General features: G+C 43.5%; 1 protein-coding gene across 8 annotated transcripts in view; it reads left to right on the plus strand.

The window, feature by feature from the left end:
• The first annotated feature begins 478 nt into the window (after positions 1-478).
• plppr1 (phospholipid phosphatase related 1) overlaps positions 479-15,909 on the plus strand; it is a 118,218-nt gene continuing 102,787 nt past the window's right edge. Inside the window, exons 1-3 of one of the 8 annotated variants that reach the window (XM_073048628.1) lie at positions 479-722; positions 1,877-1,967; positions 5,062-5,173. In XM_073048628.1, the coding sequence (XP_072904729.1) occupies positions 5,108-5,173 (66 nt within the window). In that variant the 5' untranslated portion in view covers positions 479-722; positions 1,877-1,967; positions 5,062-5,107. The remainder of the gene's footprint in view (positions 723-1,876; positions 1,968-5,061; positions 5,174-15,909) is intronic. The other 7 variants (XM_073048626.1, XM_073048624.1, XM_073048631.1 and 4 more) reach the window with 7 other exon arrangements.

Raw genomic sequence — 15,909 nt, forward strand, 5'->3', positions numbered from 1 at the left:
TTTTTATAAGCTGAGGCATAGACAGAATGGGCCGAACTGCTTTCCCGTGTCAGGAAAAGGCAGCGGTTCCAGATCTGCGGCGATCTAATTAAATAGCACGAATGATTGAGAGGGAGAATGCTTAACTCTTCTCCAACCCCCCGATTGCATGAATTATTACCGGGCGAAATGTGCTTTTTAGGTAATGATATCACTCTAACTCATCTGAATATATTACACAAAAATCAGCCCACCAGACTGATTGATCAGCACAAAGCGTTTACAACGATATATTAAGGCCATTTTTCTTTCAAAGTAAAGGGATAGATGGAATTCGAGCTGAGCCAGTGGAAGCACCGATCGGAGCTCTGCTGAAATGATCGAGGATCATTTAACGTAAGACTCCTGACTGTCTCCTAACTCACGTTTATGTGTGTTAAGAGGCAGAGAGAGCGGGTTCTAAGCAACTTCTTTGACTTGGCTAGTAATCCCGCCTCCTTCAAGCCTCCCCACAGGAAATGATTCGTGAATGGCAAGGAGCGGCAGCGAGAGGGGCTGTTCTGTTGGATGGTGCCTTTGCTAGGAGGGTGATGAGAAAGCGAGGATGAGCTGCTGGAGGGACTAAACAGCGACCTCCTCCCCACCCCGTCGCCGTTGTAACTCCGGGTGTTCTCTGTGCCCCGATGGTGCTGTTGGTAGCATCGGGCACCGTACCAGCTTGGCGGCGTGTGGCACCGATACAGGTAAGAAATAAGCCCGGCTCAGCTCGCCGCCTCGCTCCTTTTGTTTGGAAGGGAACAGCAATTCTAAAAAAGCGGCCAGATTCTCCAATAGAAACATTGATTGCTCCCCAAAGCTCAAAGTGTGTGACGAACGGTCAATCTTTGCAGCCCGTCTTTGACCAATCCAACAATGTAGTATCAGCCTGTTTGATATTTGAAACACATTTGTCAGTACTATTGTTCTGGATTGCAACCTTCTGTCCTGCGTTAGGACATTGTTTTAACATTCATGAAGCACCACATATTGAGATAAAAAAAATCATTTTATTACCCCGGGTGAGCGCAGCTAAATGCACATGATGGCATAGTATGTGTTTCTGGCGATATTCGGAATGATTTTGATGTATGCTGACATCCAGTTCTCTCTCTCTCTCTCTCTCTCTCTCTCTCTCTCTCTCTCTCTCTCTCTCTCTCTCTCTCTCTCTCTCTCTCTCTCTCTCTCACTCTCACTCTCACTCTCACTCTCACTCTCACTCTCACTCTCACTCTCTCTCACACACACACACAATCTCTCTCTCTCTCTCTCGCTCGCTCTCTCGCTCTCTCTCTCTCTCGCTTTCTCTCGTCCCTGGTCGATGCATGGCATTGTTTGCCTCGGACCAGTCCTGCAAAGCGTTTAGCTTTAGTTCAATGTCAAGCCATTGTTGTAAAGCAAATACACACATTCCACTCGATAAAGGGGTCCGTTCGTCCCTTTAAGGGCCGCATTGGAAAAGCTATGAGGGAAACTTACTTTCTTTTCATGTGAAATATCTGAGGGTAACAGTCCCATATTTATTGCGCGATTACACTGCAGTTGCGGGGGAAGCGCTGAGCAGATTGTGGCGGATTAGTAGGTGGCTAAAAACTCTCTTGTGTAGCAAGAGTATTTTGAGTTAATCTTGGCACCGTCCACACTTGGAAAAATGGAAATAAGAATTGACGAGAACTACATCACATCTGTGCCCAGTTTGAACAGACCGCACTCTGTGTACACTCCGATATAATAACTGAAGAGCAAACCAACTGAAGGCATTGACTCTCATTTGACTGATCTGTGTTTCATAAATTCCGGGATGTTGCATGTGTGTCTAGAGATGTCCTATATTCATTTCCCCTCTGGGCATCATCTTTAGGGAAACGGGAAGGAAATCTCTTATTGAACACTTGCCTCTGTGTGACTCCACCACCATTAGAAGAGGAAATACTAGGATTGCTTTAATTAAGGTACGAAAATCTGTGAGTAATTAGCTTGCTTTGCTATCAAACCTGTTAGCTACATGTAAGCCTGCCTCTAATACATTTACTTAAGTCCCGTGTGTGTATTTTTGACAATTTACGGGGATGCTATAACTGTGCCTTTTATAGAAACGCTTTTTTAAAAAAACTTTACAACTTTGTCCGCCGTGAGCGTTGATTTAATGAAGCCATGAAATCCGGGAGTTTTCTCTTTTAATGAGAGCAAGCACTCTCCAGCCGCTCTGGAGCCTTTCGTTCTAACTCCAGCAATAGTATCAGGCAACCGTAATTCAGCCACCATTGTCTGACTGGAGTCTGCTCCGAGGTATCACGTGTTAAGAAATCCCATCTCACGCTCCATCATTTTTTTTAATGTCCAAACTGTTCGTGATGACTTTTGTCTGTGCTTGCTATGCTCACTGTGTATGCACCAGCGGAATACAAAATATGAAGTCTCCTTTGTGCTGAGAGCGCTGGATTTTGCTAAAATTTAGCGGATACACAGATCCGATTACAAAATAACCCTGAATTTAAGATCTCTAAACCATCACCTATCTTGTTATTTTTAACCGCTGTGTGGTTACAGGGAAATTGGGAAATAATTCTCATTTTCAGAATAATTGAAAATAATAAAATAAAATAATTGAGAGATCCTCTGAGCAACCTATTATAAATCAACTGTTACTTAAAAGCCAAGGACACAGCTTGGAAACATATGCTGGCTGTCTATGTGCTTTCATTAGGAGGATCTCAATTATAGGAAAAATTACAGGCATCACCTGCTTTTCATCAGTCTTGCCCTCTTACTTGATGCATGATGCATTAAACTGCAACACATTTATTTATCTCATTCAATTCTGCCCTTTTTTCTTTAAAGAAGGAAATTTATGGCATTTGTTGAGGTACTGGGAAGTTCAGTTTGGTCCTAATATAGCTTTAAAAATAGTTCCAATGTACCTTTAAAATAATATTCCTACACAAGATTGTAATGGACAGCTGGAATTGATTCATTTGTAACTTTTAAGATCCTATTTTTAGATTAATTCTAATCAACAGCCAGTGATTGAAAATATGTCCATTGAGGTTTTTTTTCCCAAAGTATTTCTACTACTTTTAAGAGACATTTAGGTAGACACATAACTGGGTAAAACATAGAAGGATGTAGTCCTAATGTGGAAAAATGGGATCAGTATAGAATAGCAAACAGACTGCTCTGGACATTATGAAGAGTCTGTTTCTATTCTGTATGGCTCTATGATCTCACTGCATTCTAGCAATTTTGATTAATATTTGATAGAAGTACATAAAAGAAGAAACCTTTCGCTTGTAAGTGAAGTATGAGTTTGCAGCACTGGTGTCACAACTGGACTTTGATCACATATTTGCACCTTCACCAGTTTTTGCATCTCTGCAACATTCCCAAACTTCATCCCTGACTTTGCCCAGCTGCTCCTTATTATCTTCAATCTTGACTACTTCAGCACTCTCCTGAGTGGCATCTCTTCTTCTATTATACCTGTCTTTATGCTGACTCGCACCACACCCTGTCATTCCATGTACGTTCATCAGTTTCTTGCTGGGAGATCCTTGATTTTAAATTCTCATCCTTTAAGCACTCTGCTCTGCTCCATCCTTGAACACTTGCACCTCTCTGAATTTAATCAGTCCACTCTTGGTAGTTCTTCCTTCAGTTGCCAGGTTTTGGTCATCCACACTACAATGTGCCTTGGGAGTTATTGTTCCTACAATCTAGGAAACACTTGCTTCATTAATGATATAATTCATTGTCAATATTACACCTTAATGGAAGAGCAATAAATATTTGAGAGAATTGAATTGCACACTTCACCTGCAAATCTGCTGAGGTTGCCTATTGTGTCCGGTGCTCTTAATGCAGCCTCCTCTACCCATCATAAATTTGGGGGCCACTTCATTGAGGAACTCTGTTCCATCTGCCAAAAATGGAAATTTCCGATGGCCATACATTTTAATTCCAATTCCTTTTCCCGTTCCGACCTGTTGGTTCATAGCCTCCTCTTGTGGCTAGATGACGCCACCCTGAGGATGAAGGAGCAACACCTTATATTCTGTCTGGGTAGTCTCCAACCTGATGGCATGAATTTCAATTTCTCCTTCTGGTCAAAAAAATCCTTCCCCTCTCCTCTTATATTCTCTATTCTGGTCTCTCACCTCTTCTCACCTGCTTATCAGCTCCCCTTGGGTACCCTCCTCCTTCCCTTTCTCCTTTGGTCCACTCTCCTCTCCTATCAGATTCCTTCTTCTCCAGTCCTTTACGTTTCCCACTCATCTGGCTCTACCGCTCACCTTCCAGGTAGCCTCCTTCCCTTCCCTCCGCCTTTTTACTCTGATGACTTATTCCTTTCTTTTCAGTCCAGAAGAAGAGCCTTGGCCCGTAATGTCGACTGTTTGTTCACTTCCATGGATACTGACCGACCTACCGAGTTCCTCCATCAGTTTGAGTGTGTCACTTCGAATTGAAAGTTATGTTGATGAAGGGAGTTGGGAATGGCTACAGGGAGTATAAGTGGACAGGTGTGGCTTGTTTCTATCTTGGAGACTTGATGTCAAAGCAAGTTGCATGTTCCTTGGCCTTCTCCACTCCCAGAAAAAAACCCATGAGTGTGATGGAGAAGAATGACTGTGATCTAGTGCATGGAAAGGGTAGATTGTAGAAGACATCTAAAGATTAGCTTTATTTGTCATATGTATATCGAAACATACAGTGAAATGTGTTGATTGCATCAAATCAAATCAGTGAGGGTTATGCTGAGCAGCCCACGAGTGTCGCCATGCTTCCAGTGCCAACAACACACTGATCCTGAGCATGCATCATTGGAAAATGGGAGGAAACTGGAGCTCCCAGTGGAAGCCTGTGTGCAAACTCCTCACAAACAGCGACGAGAAATGAACCCAGATCTTATAGCTGATGCTGTGATGTGACAGTGTCAGTCTATAACTGGAGAATATTCCGCTCTTGATTTCCAACAGGCCGCACTAATCGGATTAAAATGTAGCAAATTGATGTAAGTCTGTGGCTAAAGAGGAATTATTTGATTTTCAGGTGTGAAAGACTCTGGTTTTTCTCAAGAGTGATCCGATGCATCAGAATGGCTACAGAAGTGAACAATATTCAGAGGAGTTACTCTATCATTCCCTGCTTCATATTTGTGGAGGTAAGTGGGTGAAACTCTGCCTGCTGGATCATTTGTAAATGATTGGGCGTAACTGGTACACACGAGCAGGAGAAAGCACACAAAGAGGAGACTCACATTAATATGGCCACCTGATTTATACCTAGATTTTCATGTGTAGCCAATGGAAATGAAACACTAATATGGCTGAAGAAGTACATCTTAACAGCAGTGAATTAGTGACTAGAAACTCTGCCATTGTGATGTTGAGTGACAATTAAATTTTGACAATAAACAATAGACAGTAGGTGCAGGAGTAGGCCATTCAGCCCTTCTAGCCAGCACCGCCATTCGCTGTGATCATGGCTGATCATACACAATCAGTACCCCATTCCTGCCCTCTCCCCATATCCATTGACCCCGCTATCTATAAGAGCTCTATCTAACTCTCTCTTGAATGCATCCAGAGACTTGGCCTCCACTGCCTTCTGGGGCAGAGCATTCCACATATCCACCACTCTCTGGGTGAAAAAGTTTTTCCGCATCTCTGTTCTAAATGGCCTACCCCTTATTCTTAAACTGTGGCCTCTAGTTCTGGACTCACCCTTCAGCGGGAACATGCTTCCTGCCTCCAGTGTGTCCAATCCCTTAATAATCTTATATGTTTCAATCAGATCCCCTCTCATCCTTCTAAATTCCAGTGTATACAAGTCCAGTCGCTCCAATCTTTCAACATATGACAGTCCCGCCATTCCGGGAATTAACCTTGTTAATTACGCTGCACTCCCTCAATAGCAAGAATGTCCTTCCTCAAATTTGGAGACCAAAACTGCACACAACACTCCAGGTGGGGTCTCACCAGGGCCCTGTACAGCTGCAGAAGGACCTCTTTACTCCTATACTCAATTCCTCTTGTTATAAAAGCCAGCATGCCATTAGCTTTCTTCACTGCCTGCTATACCTGCATGCTTGCTTTCATTGACCAGAACACTTAGGATAAGTCCCCTGCTCTTCTTCAAGACAAAGCTGTGCAGTTTGTAACAGCTACACATGGAATCAACCAGTCCCTGCTTGAAGGGCAGCACCTCTTCTGCAGAGCTAGAATATGAAACAGAAATGTACGCTGAGGTTACATGAGGATTGCATTTGAAAATTGTGAGCAATCTTGAGCCCGTTCCTGAGGAAAGATATGCTGACCCTGGAGAGGATCCAGTGGAGTTTAACAAAAATAAAAAGCTTAACATTTACTGTAAGACCAGAAGACATCGGAACAGAATTAGGCCTCTTGGCTCATCAAGTCTGCTCCGCCATTCCATCAAGGCTGATTTATTATCCCTCTCAACCCCATTCTCCTGCATTCTCCCCAGAACCCTGACTAACCAAGATTTTTGCTTTAAATATACTCAATGACTTGGCTCCACAACCATGCGTAGCAATGAATTCCACAGATTCCGTCTCTCCTCTGCTCTAATAGGATGCTCCTCTTTTCTGAGGCTGTGCCCTCTGGTCCTACATTCACCCACTATAGTAATTATCCTCTCCACATCCACTTAGTCTAGGGCTTTCAGTATTCTGTATCAGGGGTTCCCAACCTGGGATCCATGGACCCCTTGCTTAATGGCATTGGTCCATGGCATAAAAAAAGGTTGTGAACCCCAGTTTGATAGGTTTCATTGAGATACCCCCTCCTTCTTTTAAACTTCAGTGAATACGGGCGCAGAGCCATCAAACACTCCTCAGACATTAACCCTTTCTTTCCCAGAATAATTCTCATGAACCTCCTCTGGACCCTCTCCAATGCCAGCACATCTTTCCTTAGATAAGGCCCAAAACTGCCCATGATACTCAAAGTGCAGTCTGACCAATACCTTATAAAGCCTCAGCAACACATCCTTGCTCTTATATTCTCGTCCTCTCGAAATGAATGATAACATTGCATTTACCTTCCTTATCACTGACTCAGCCTGCAAGTTAACCTTTAGAGTTCCTGCACAAGGATTCCCAAGTCCCTTTGCACCTCTGATTTTTGAGTTTACTCCCCGTTTAGAAAGTAATTTATACCTTTATTCCTTCTACCAAAGTGTATGACCATATACTTCCTGACACTGCATTCCACCTGCCCATTCTTTGCCTATTCTGCCAATCTGTCTAAATCCTTTGGCAGAATCCCTGCTTCCTCAACTCTACCTGCCCCTCCACCTATCTTTGTATTATCTGCAAAGCTGACCACAAAACCATCAATTCTGTCATCCAAATCATTAAGATACAATGTGAAAAGAAGCAGTCCCAATACTGATCCCTGCAGAACACAACTAGTCACTGGCAGCCAACCAGAAAAGATCCCATTTATTCTCACTCTGTCTCCTGCCTGTCAGCCAATCCTCTATCTATGCTAATATCTTTTCTGTGGTCCCAGGGCTCTTATCTTGTTAAGTAGCCTTATGTGTGGCAATTTGTCAAAGGTCTTCTGAAACTCCAAGTGAACAACATCCACTGACTTTCCTTTTTCTATACTGCCTGGTATTTCCTCAAAGAATTTCAACAGAAATGATGGAGTTCAGAATCTCGAGCATTGAAATCTACTGGATACTGAAAGGCCCAAATAGAGTGGACGTAGAGAGGATGTTTCCATTAATAGAAGAGTCTAGGCTCTGAAGACACAGCCTCAGAATAAAAGGACATGCTTTTAAAACTAAAATGAGGAGGAATATCTTTCACATGGAGGATAGAAAATATGTGGCATTCATTGCTGCAGAGGACTGTGGAGACACATGAATATGAGTGATAAACAATATAAATATATTGGGTATATTTATGTCTTGGTCTGACTGAACAGTGGCAGGCATCCAAGCAATGGAGTATGCTTAGCTGCCATTGTGCCATTAAGGCGCAGACTGTCAATTATTGACTGCCACATTCCTTCAGGGAAAGTCTGTACTTAGAGGCCTCGTGCTGAGCACTCAGTGCTCGGTCATAGGAGTCCTATTTCTAACTTTACCGTTTGTGATTTTGCCTTTGGATTTTGTTTGTGCCAGCTGGTTTATTTTGAGTCTGAGTTAATTCTAGGCCATATCCTTCTCTTGGGTTCACCTCCGTCCATAGCTCTCTTGTTACTATTTAAGGCAGAGATTGATAGCTTCTTGATTGGTTCAGTGTGTGGGTAAAGTTATGGGGACAAAAAAGGAGAATTAGGTTGAAAAAATCAATCACGATGGAGTGGTAGATGATTGGAAACCTTTATTGAGACGTGACTAGAAATTATGGGCAGGACAGAAGCAGGGTGATAACTGCTGGTGGGTTGGTTTGAGTCCCTGCGATGGGTGAGGCTAGAGGAGGGTAAGATGGTCACAGCTATATTGTGTGAAGTGTGTTCTACACACGTGTGTGGGGAAGTGTGGACATTATAATGCTGGTGTAAACGATAAACCATTCAAGTGCATTGTTGTTCACCATGGTGCTTAAAATGCCATCCCGATTCAGGAGGACTGATTAAAATTATATCTTGGCACTGTTTTAAAACAGTTGTGAATATGGGAAGAATGAAGTAGAGAAAGTGTAAGATTAGTGTTTGATGGCCAGCAACAACTTGGGGGTCAGATTGGCCTGTTTTTTTTCTGCGGCATAAGCTTTACTGTAAAATTAGGGGACCATTGTAGTCCTTGTCAGGGTGTAGATCACCAAAAAGGAACACTGTAAGTGCTGTGGCATGGCTGTGGATGGGACTGATATATAATGTGAGAGAGAACAGTTTGCCTCATCTAAAGCTTTTTACCAGCTGCTAAATATCTTCAGTAGAAACATTTCAGAACTATTCAAGTGGATTTAGTTAACTTTCTGCAATAAAATAAATAGCAAAGAATTAAAAGAGCACTAAAACACCAGCAAATAACAAAAGCATTAGATTACTTAAGTAAGTAGAGCATTTATCTTCTCCTTTCTTTTCCCACAAGGTATTTGACCCCAGTCAAATAAACAAAGTTCCATTTGAACATTGGGTCTCCCTGATCTAAAGGTGAGGCTGTCCATGAAGTGAATTTGACCCTCTGGTCAGCACATTAGTCTCCCAAAGCAGGGTGCAATGGTGAGATAAGCAATGGAGCATTGGCTTTTGATCTCCATGGTTCTCTGATTTCAGGACTGAGTGCAAACGCATGGATGCCCAAGACTTCCTGAGCCATGAAAACTGGCAGGCAGAGCTGTGCGACTCATTTTTCTGGGTGAAGCAGGCTCAAAGTGCTAAGTTGTTCCAAATACAGGAAATGTATGAGTTGAACTATGCACTGAAAATGGGGGCTTCTTTGTCAAAGATTTTTCACCTTTTTTAAAAAGTTGGGAAATTGTCCCCCATCAAGAGCAGCGTGAGCTAATTATCTGAGTGGCCAATGATGGAGGTTTAGGGCAATGTAATGTGAAAAGCATGGCAGACAAATTGAAAACAATGAACTCTTGCCATTTGCCAGACAGATAGTCAGTCTGAGGGAATTCCTACTTACTGTAGTCCCAATGAACTCTTTTCCTTTGAGGATGTTAGTCTAAGGCTCAATTTTATGTTTGACTGTCAGGAAAAAACACAAAAGATAAGCTTTATTTGTCACATGTGAATTGAAACATCAAAACATAGAGTGAAATGGTTCACTTGCATCAACTAAAATCAATGAGGATTGTGCTGGGCGTGGCCCAAATCTTCACCACACTTCTGGCACCAATCGTACTTACCCTAACCATACATCTTTGGGAGGAGACCAGAGCACACAGAAGAAATGCACCTCATCACGGGGAGAAAGTGCAACCTCCTTACAGACAGCGTCAGGAATCAAATCCTGATTGATGATCACCGGTGCACTAAAGTGATTGCACTCACTTCTCTATGATATGGCTGCCACTATTCTGACTCAGCTATCTTTCTTTGCAACTGAAAGGTGGGTGAGGGGTATCAGACATTGTGTGGAATGCTAGGAAGTTGAAGATTGAAGGAATGGGGCAGGCTGGGGGGAAAGCAGGCCACTTGGCCCATCAGATACATGCTTGCTAGTGGATTGTTTCCTGAAGAATCATAATGTGGCCCGTTGACTGCTCTGTGGGTCCAGATAGTTAGTCTCTAACCAAGATCTCCAGTGGTTTACTTTCCAATAAGCATCAGTGTTCAAACAAAAAGAAAAGCAATAATATTTAATATATAAACAAATAATAAATTAAGTTAAAGTCTCTTCTCCTCGAATTAGGAGGTGAGCCTTTAATTTTGTTTTGGGCACCGGGGATTCTTGGTGGGTTGGCAACCCTAGTGGCAGAGGGTTACGAGAGAGTTTCAGGGAGTTGAGGGATTTCAGTGCTGTATGGTCGTGCAGCCAATGACTCGGGTTCCATCCTGATCTCCGCTGCTGTCTGTGTGGAGTTTGCATTATCTCTCTGTAACTACATGGCTTTCCTCCCACATTCCGAAGTCATGTTAGTCTGTAGGTTAAAGGACTGCTGCAAATCACCTTCAGTGTGTAGGTGAGAGGGAGAATCTGAGAGCCGTTATAATGTGGGAGAGGTAGGTAACAGGGAAAATTAGTGTGGAAGCGGAAACAGCATAGACTTGATGGATCAAATGGCCTCCTTCTCTGCTCCAAGCCCATAAAAGTCGACTAGGCTAGGCCTCAACCACCTTTTGCAGCATCTTGTCCCAGGGCTTCCAACCCAGTGCCAGTGCTGATGTAAGGGTTTCCCCATTGCTGCTTGCAGATCCTTAGTTTCCAGTGTTGGGATCTTCCTGAACTGGGAATGACACCATCTGTCCAAACTCTGAGTTTTACTGAGAGTTTGAGAATGCCAGGCATAAGAAACACTCAGTGGCTCGGTCACACTAACAGCTTTGACAGCCCATCAGTTAGGAAGTTGGTGGGTGTGGGTAGGCCACCTTGTGAGTGAATCCGGTTGCCTGCACTGAGATGGCCCCCGTGCACTGCCGCTCTGCCATGGGGCCTGGACACAGACTCCCCATAAAAGACTAAGCGTGGGGACCTTACTGCAACAGTGGCCTGGCCTGGGCAAGGGGGCCAAGGGCAGTTGGGCTGTAACTTCAGGACAGTTGGTAGATCTGGCCCAATAACTCCCTGTGTTCATGGAATGAAGATCTCCTTGTCTCTGCTCTGGATCTTTTGCCAGTTATCTTAATTGTGTCCTGTGGAGCTCCTCGCCCCGACAATGGAGGTAATTGCTTCCCACCTTCTCATTCAGAGCCCCTGTGCTTATTGAAACTTTGATGGAAAGGAATCCTGCATTGATATAATCCCCACTCCTGACCTCTGTATGTCCAGAATCAGCTTTCTCCACAGCATCCTCAAAGTTCTTCATAATAAGACCATCTCATATTTTCAGGCTATCTCCAAGGTTTTGATGTTCTCTGCCAAAAACAGGACACAGTACAACAGCCAAAGCTTCATGGTGGATTTATAGGGTGAAACTACCATGCATTTGTATTGGGAAAGCCTGCAGGGCTGATGGAAGGACATCAAGAGGCTGAAATCTAGGTTTGGTATTATGTAGTAATACTTTGTATCTGCACACCATCCCTGCACTGAGGTCAATGTGTGATACAGATGATGGAGATATGCTCCTACACTGTCAGCTTATCAACTTGATGGACAATGTACCAGCGTTTGCTCGACTTACATATGCCTGCCTGATTGATGCCAATCTAAGGAATCCAAGCTCAGTTCCTGGTTCTGATTTGACGTTCCTCCAGCCCTAGCAGGAATTCCAATGCTGGATTGTCCATGTAGTATAGACTAGTTTACTGAGTTTTGCCCAAGCCATGTTGTATCAAAGTGCTGGTCTACTGACCCGGACCTCCTGCACGATCTGCCCCGGAGGTGCTGAACGTACTGAGTGCTGTCACACCCAGGCTGCGAGCTGCCCATAGGTTACTGAGTAGCTTCAAGAAAGAGTTTGCAAGGAGAAGTGTCACCACTGATTACATGAATTCTCCTGCTCTAGTCTCTGAGATGTGCTGCTGTCGGTTCAAGTCTTGCTCAAGGTCTAACGCCTTCAGCGATGCAGCCTGACACTTTGTGCTGAGAAAAGGGAATGCACCTCTGTCAGAAATGCCAGTTGATACAGATGAGACCTTGGTATAGTTTATTGTCAGCACATCCAGAGAGATAATGCAGATTTAATTCCTGTTGCTTTGAGTTCTTCGGTCCCTGATAAACAGCAGGCTGTGGAGCACAGTTTACTTCAGCATGGTGTGTACCAGGCTGAAATGGGACTGGGTCTCATTGGATGAAACCACAGCTAGGTAAACTAAATCCTGTGCCAACTATCTGACATTGTGCGGGATGGTACCACACACTGATCTTCTCCGAACACTTAATTCTCCCCTTCGCCTTCTGATCTTTACCTCTGGTCTGCTCCTATGACCTTCTGATCTTCCCCCTACCAGCACCTTTCAACCTCTGTAACACACACAAAATGCTAGAAGAACTCAGCAAGCCAGGCAGCATCTATGGAAAGGAGCAAACAGTTGACATTTCAGGCCAAGACCCTTCATCAGGATTGGAAAGAAAGAGGAAAAGTCAGAGTAAGAGGGTGAAAGGAGGGGAGGAAGAATTACAAGGTAGTCAGTGATAGGTGAAACTGGGAAGGGGGAGGAGTGAAATAAAGAGCTGGGAAGTTGATTGGTGGAAGAGATAAAGGGCTGGAGAAGGGGGAATCTGATAGGAGAGGGAAGAAGACCATGGAAGAAAGGGGAGGAGGAGCATTAAAGGGAGGTGAAAGGCAGGTAAGGAGAAAAGGTGAGAGAGGGAAACAGGAAAGGAGAATGTTGAAAGAGAGGAGAGTGGGCTATTAAGTTTCTTGAGCAGTTCTGATCGTGCCAAGAGTGGAAGGGAAGATCCAGTCGGAATATCACAGCATTTGATGAGTCAGGCAGGCACCAACAAGTCAGAGACAACACCTGGGCACCCAGTAGACCAGCCCTTTTCCAGAACACCTCATGGCAGAAAATAATCAATTTATTTGTCTTCATCTTCTTCAGGCCTCTCCTTCATTCTCCTCTCTTCCAGATTTTGGCTGCATCATTTGCCCAATACTGAGGACCCTTTAACCAACCATTAACTATAGTGGCCCAGACTTCTACAGCATCTTCACAAACCCCAAACTTCCCAATGTGCTTTGTACTCAGTAAGGTGCAATGGAAGTTTTGTGACTCAGACAGGGAACTAACTTGCAATGTATATGTAACCAGGGTGAGCTTGTATCATTTAACAGAGTTAGTGTTTGTCAAAGTTATAACTTTTCTCAGAGATATACCTTTGTTGAATTTTTTAAGTTGGTATCTCGTAGCTGATTTTTATCAAGGTTTGAATATTTATTTCTGTTTTCAGTTTCATGTTTGTGGTTAGATTTGATTTTAGTCTGCTGACTTGGGACTGTTGTTAATTAGCTACAAGGCTGACATATCAATAAATCCAGATATTACGATGCTGTTTACGTGGAAGTAGTCCTCATGTCCCAAAATGTCATGCATTATGGAGAAGGTAATATAAGACTTAAAGGTTTTTCTGGTAGTTGGTTAAAAGCCTGGAGATCCCTTTAAGCTCAGAGCAACTATAGTTGAAATGTTCTGGTTGATATGTGTGAAAGCTGAACAATTTAAGCAATATTTGAGAACAAAAATAACCCAGTGAGATGATGGCATTGAGTGGCAACTCTTTGCATGCAGCTCCAATAGGAATCATCAAATATTCCCATTTAGGACTATTGAGGCTGAAATCCACAGTCACTACAAAGTAAGCAGTATCATTTTAAGACGTTTAAAAAAAAAATCTTATCGACACTCAAAATTAACAGACCTCGGATGGTTCTTCTACTCCCAGCACATAGGCAAAGACTAAAGACTGCAGCACAGGTGGTGAGGACCAAACAGGTATGGTCAAGGGAGGCAGAGGAGCTCTTTACAGGACTGGACAATGTTCAGGAATTCATCTTCAAGTCTAAATGAATACACCACAGTTGTCACCGACTTCATCAAAAACTGTGCGGATGAATGTGTCCCTTCAAGGACATACTGGACATACCCAAGTCAAAAGCTGTGGATGAACCAGGAGATTCATAGTGTGCTGACTGTGGCATTCAAGACCGATGATCCAGAACTATACAAGAAGTCTGACTACGACCTACAGAAGACTATCTTAAGAGCGAGTAAACAATTCCGATTGAGGTTAGAATCAGAATCAGATGCATGTCAGTGGAGTTTGCAGGCCATTAATTCCTACCAAGAGAAACCTAATATCATGAATGGCAGTGATGCTTCACTCCCAGATAAGCTCAACGCCTTTATTCACGCTTTGAAAGGAAAAATAAAACTACGCCAGCATCCAGTGTACTTGTGATCTATGTCTTGGAGGCTGATGTCAGAACATCTTTCATGAGGGTGAACCCATGGAAGGGATCAGGCCCTGATGGTGTACCTGGTGGGGTTCTGAATGTTCATGGACACCTTCAGTCTCTCACTGCTGCAGTCAGAGGCTCCAAGCTACTTCAGAAGGACGAAAACCGTACCATTGCCCAAGAAGAGCAGGGTGAGCTGCCTCAACAACTATCACCCAGTGGCACTCACATCTACTCTGATGAAGTGCTCTGAGAGTTTGGAGATGGCTAGAATCAACTCCTGACGAAACAAGGACCAGGCCCCACTGCAATTTGCCTATCACCACAATAAGTCTATTGTAGATGCAATCTTATTGGTATTCCACTCGGCCTTGGATTACCTGGACAACAACTTCTTTTTATTGGCTACAGCTCAGTGTTTAACACAATCATACCCTCAGTTCTAACAAAAAAAAACTCCAAATCCTGGGCCCCTGTACCTCCCTCTGCAACTGGATCCTTTTCTTTATCTGCAGAAGACCACAGTCAGTGCGAATCCAAAACAGCATCTCCTCCTTGCTGACAATCAACACTGGCACACCTCAAGGATGTGTGCTTAGAACAGTCCTCTACTCTCTCTATGGCCATGAATATATAGCTAGGCACAGCTCAACACCAACTACAAATTTTCCGATGACACAACTATTGTTGGCAGAATTTCAGGTGGTGAAGAAGAGCAAAATAGATCTGCTGGTTGAGTGGTGTTGCAAGAACAACCTTGCAGTCCACATAAGTAGGACCAGGAAACTGATTGTGGGCTTCAGGAAAGGGAAGTCAAGGGAACACATACCAGTCCTCATCGAGTGATCAGCAGGTGAGCAGCTTCAAGTTCCTGGGTGTCAACATCTCTGAGGATCTATCCTGGGCCCAGCATATTGATGCAATTACATAGAAGGCATGACAGCAGCTATATTTCATTAGGAGTTTGAAGACATTTGGTATGTCACCAAAGACACTGGCAAATTTCTACAGATATACTGTGGAGAGCATTCTAGGTGGTTGCATCAATGTCTGGTATGGAGGGGCCACGGCACAGGATTGGGAAAAGCTGCAGAAAGTTGTAAACTCAGCCAGTTCCATTATGGGCACTAGTCTCCACAGCATCGAGGACACTTTCAAAAGGCGATGTCTCAAAAAGGTGGCATCCATCATTAAGGATCTCCATCACCAGGCCATGTCTTCTTTTCATTGCTACCATCAAGCAGGAGGTACAGGAGTCTGAAGACACACACTCAATGTTTCAGGAACAATTTCTTTCCCTCTGCCATCAGATTTTTGAAAGGACAAATAACAAATGAACATTTCCTCAGTTTTTTTCCTTTTTCTGCACTATTTATTTAATTTATATATATATTATAATTTATAGC

The sequence above is a fragment of the Hemitrygon akajei genome, chromosome 6 (genome assembly GCF_048418815.1).
Source record: "Hemitrygon akajei chromosome 6, sHemAka1.3, whole genome shotgun sequence".
Classification (NCBI taxonomy): Eukaryota; Metazoa; Chordata; class Chondrichthyes; order Myliobatiformes; family Dasyatidae; genus Hemitrygon; species Hemitrygon akajei.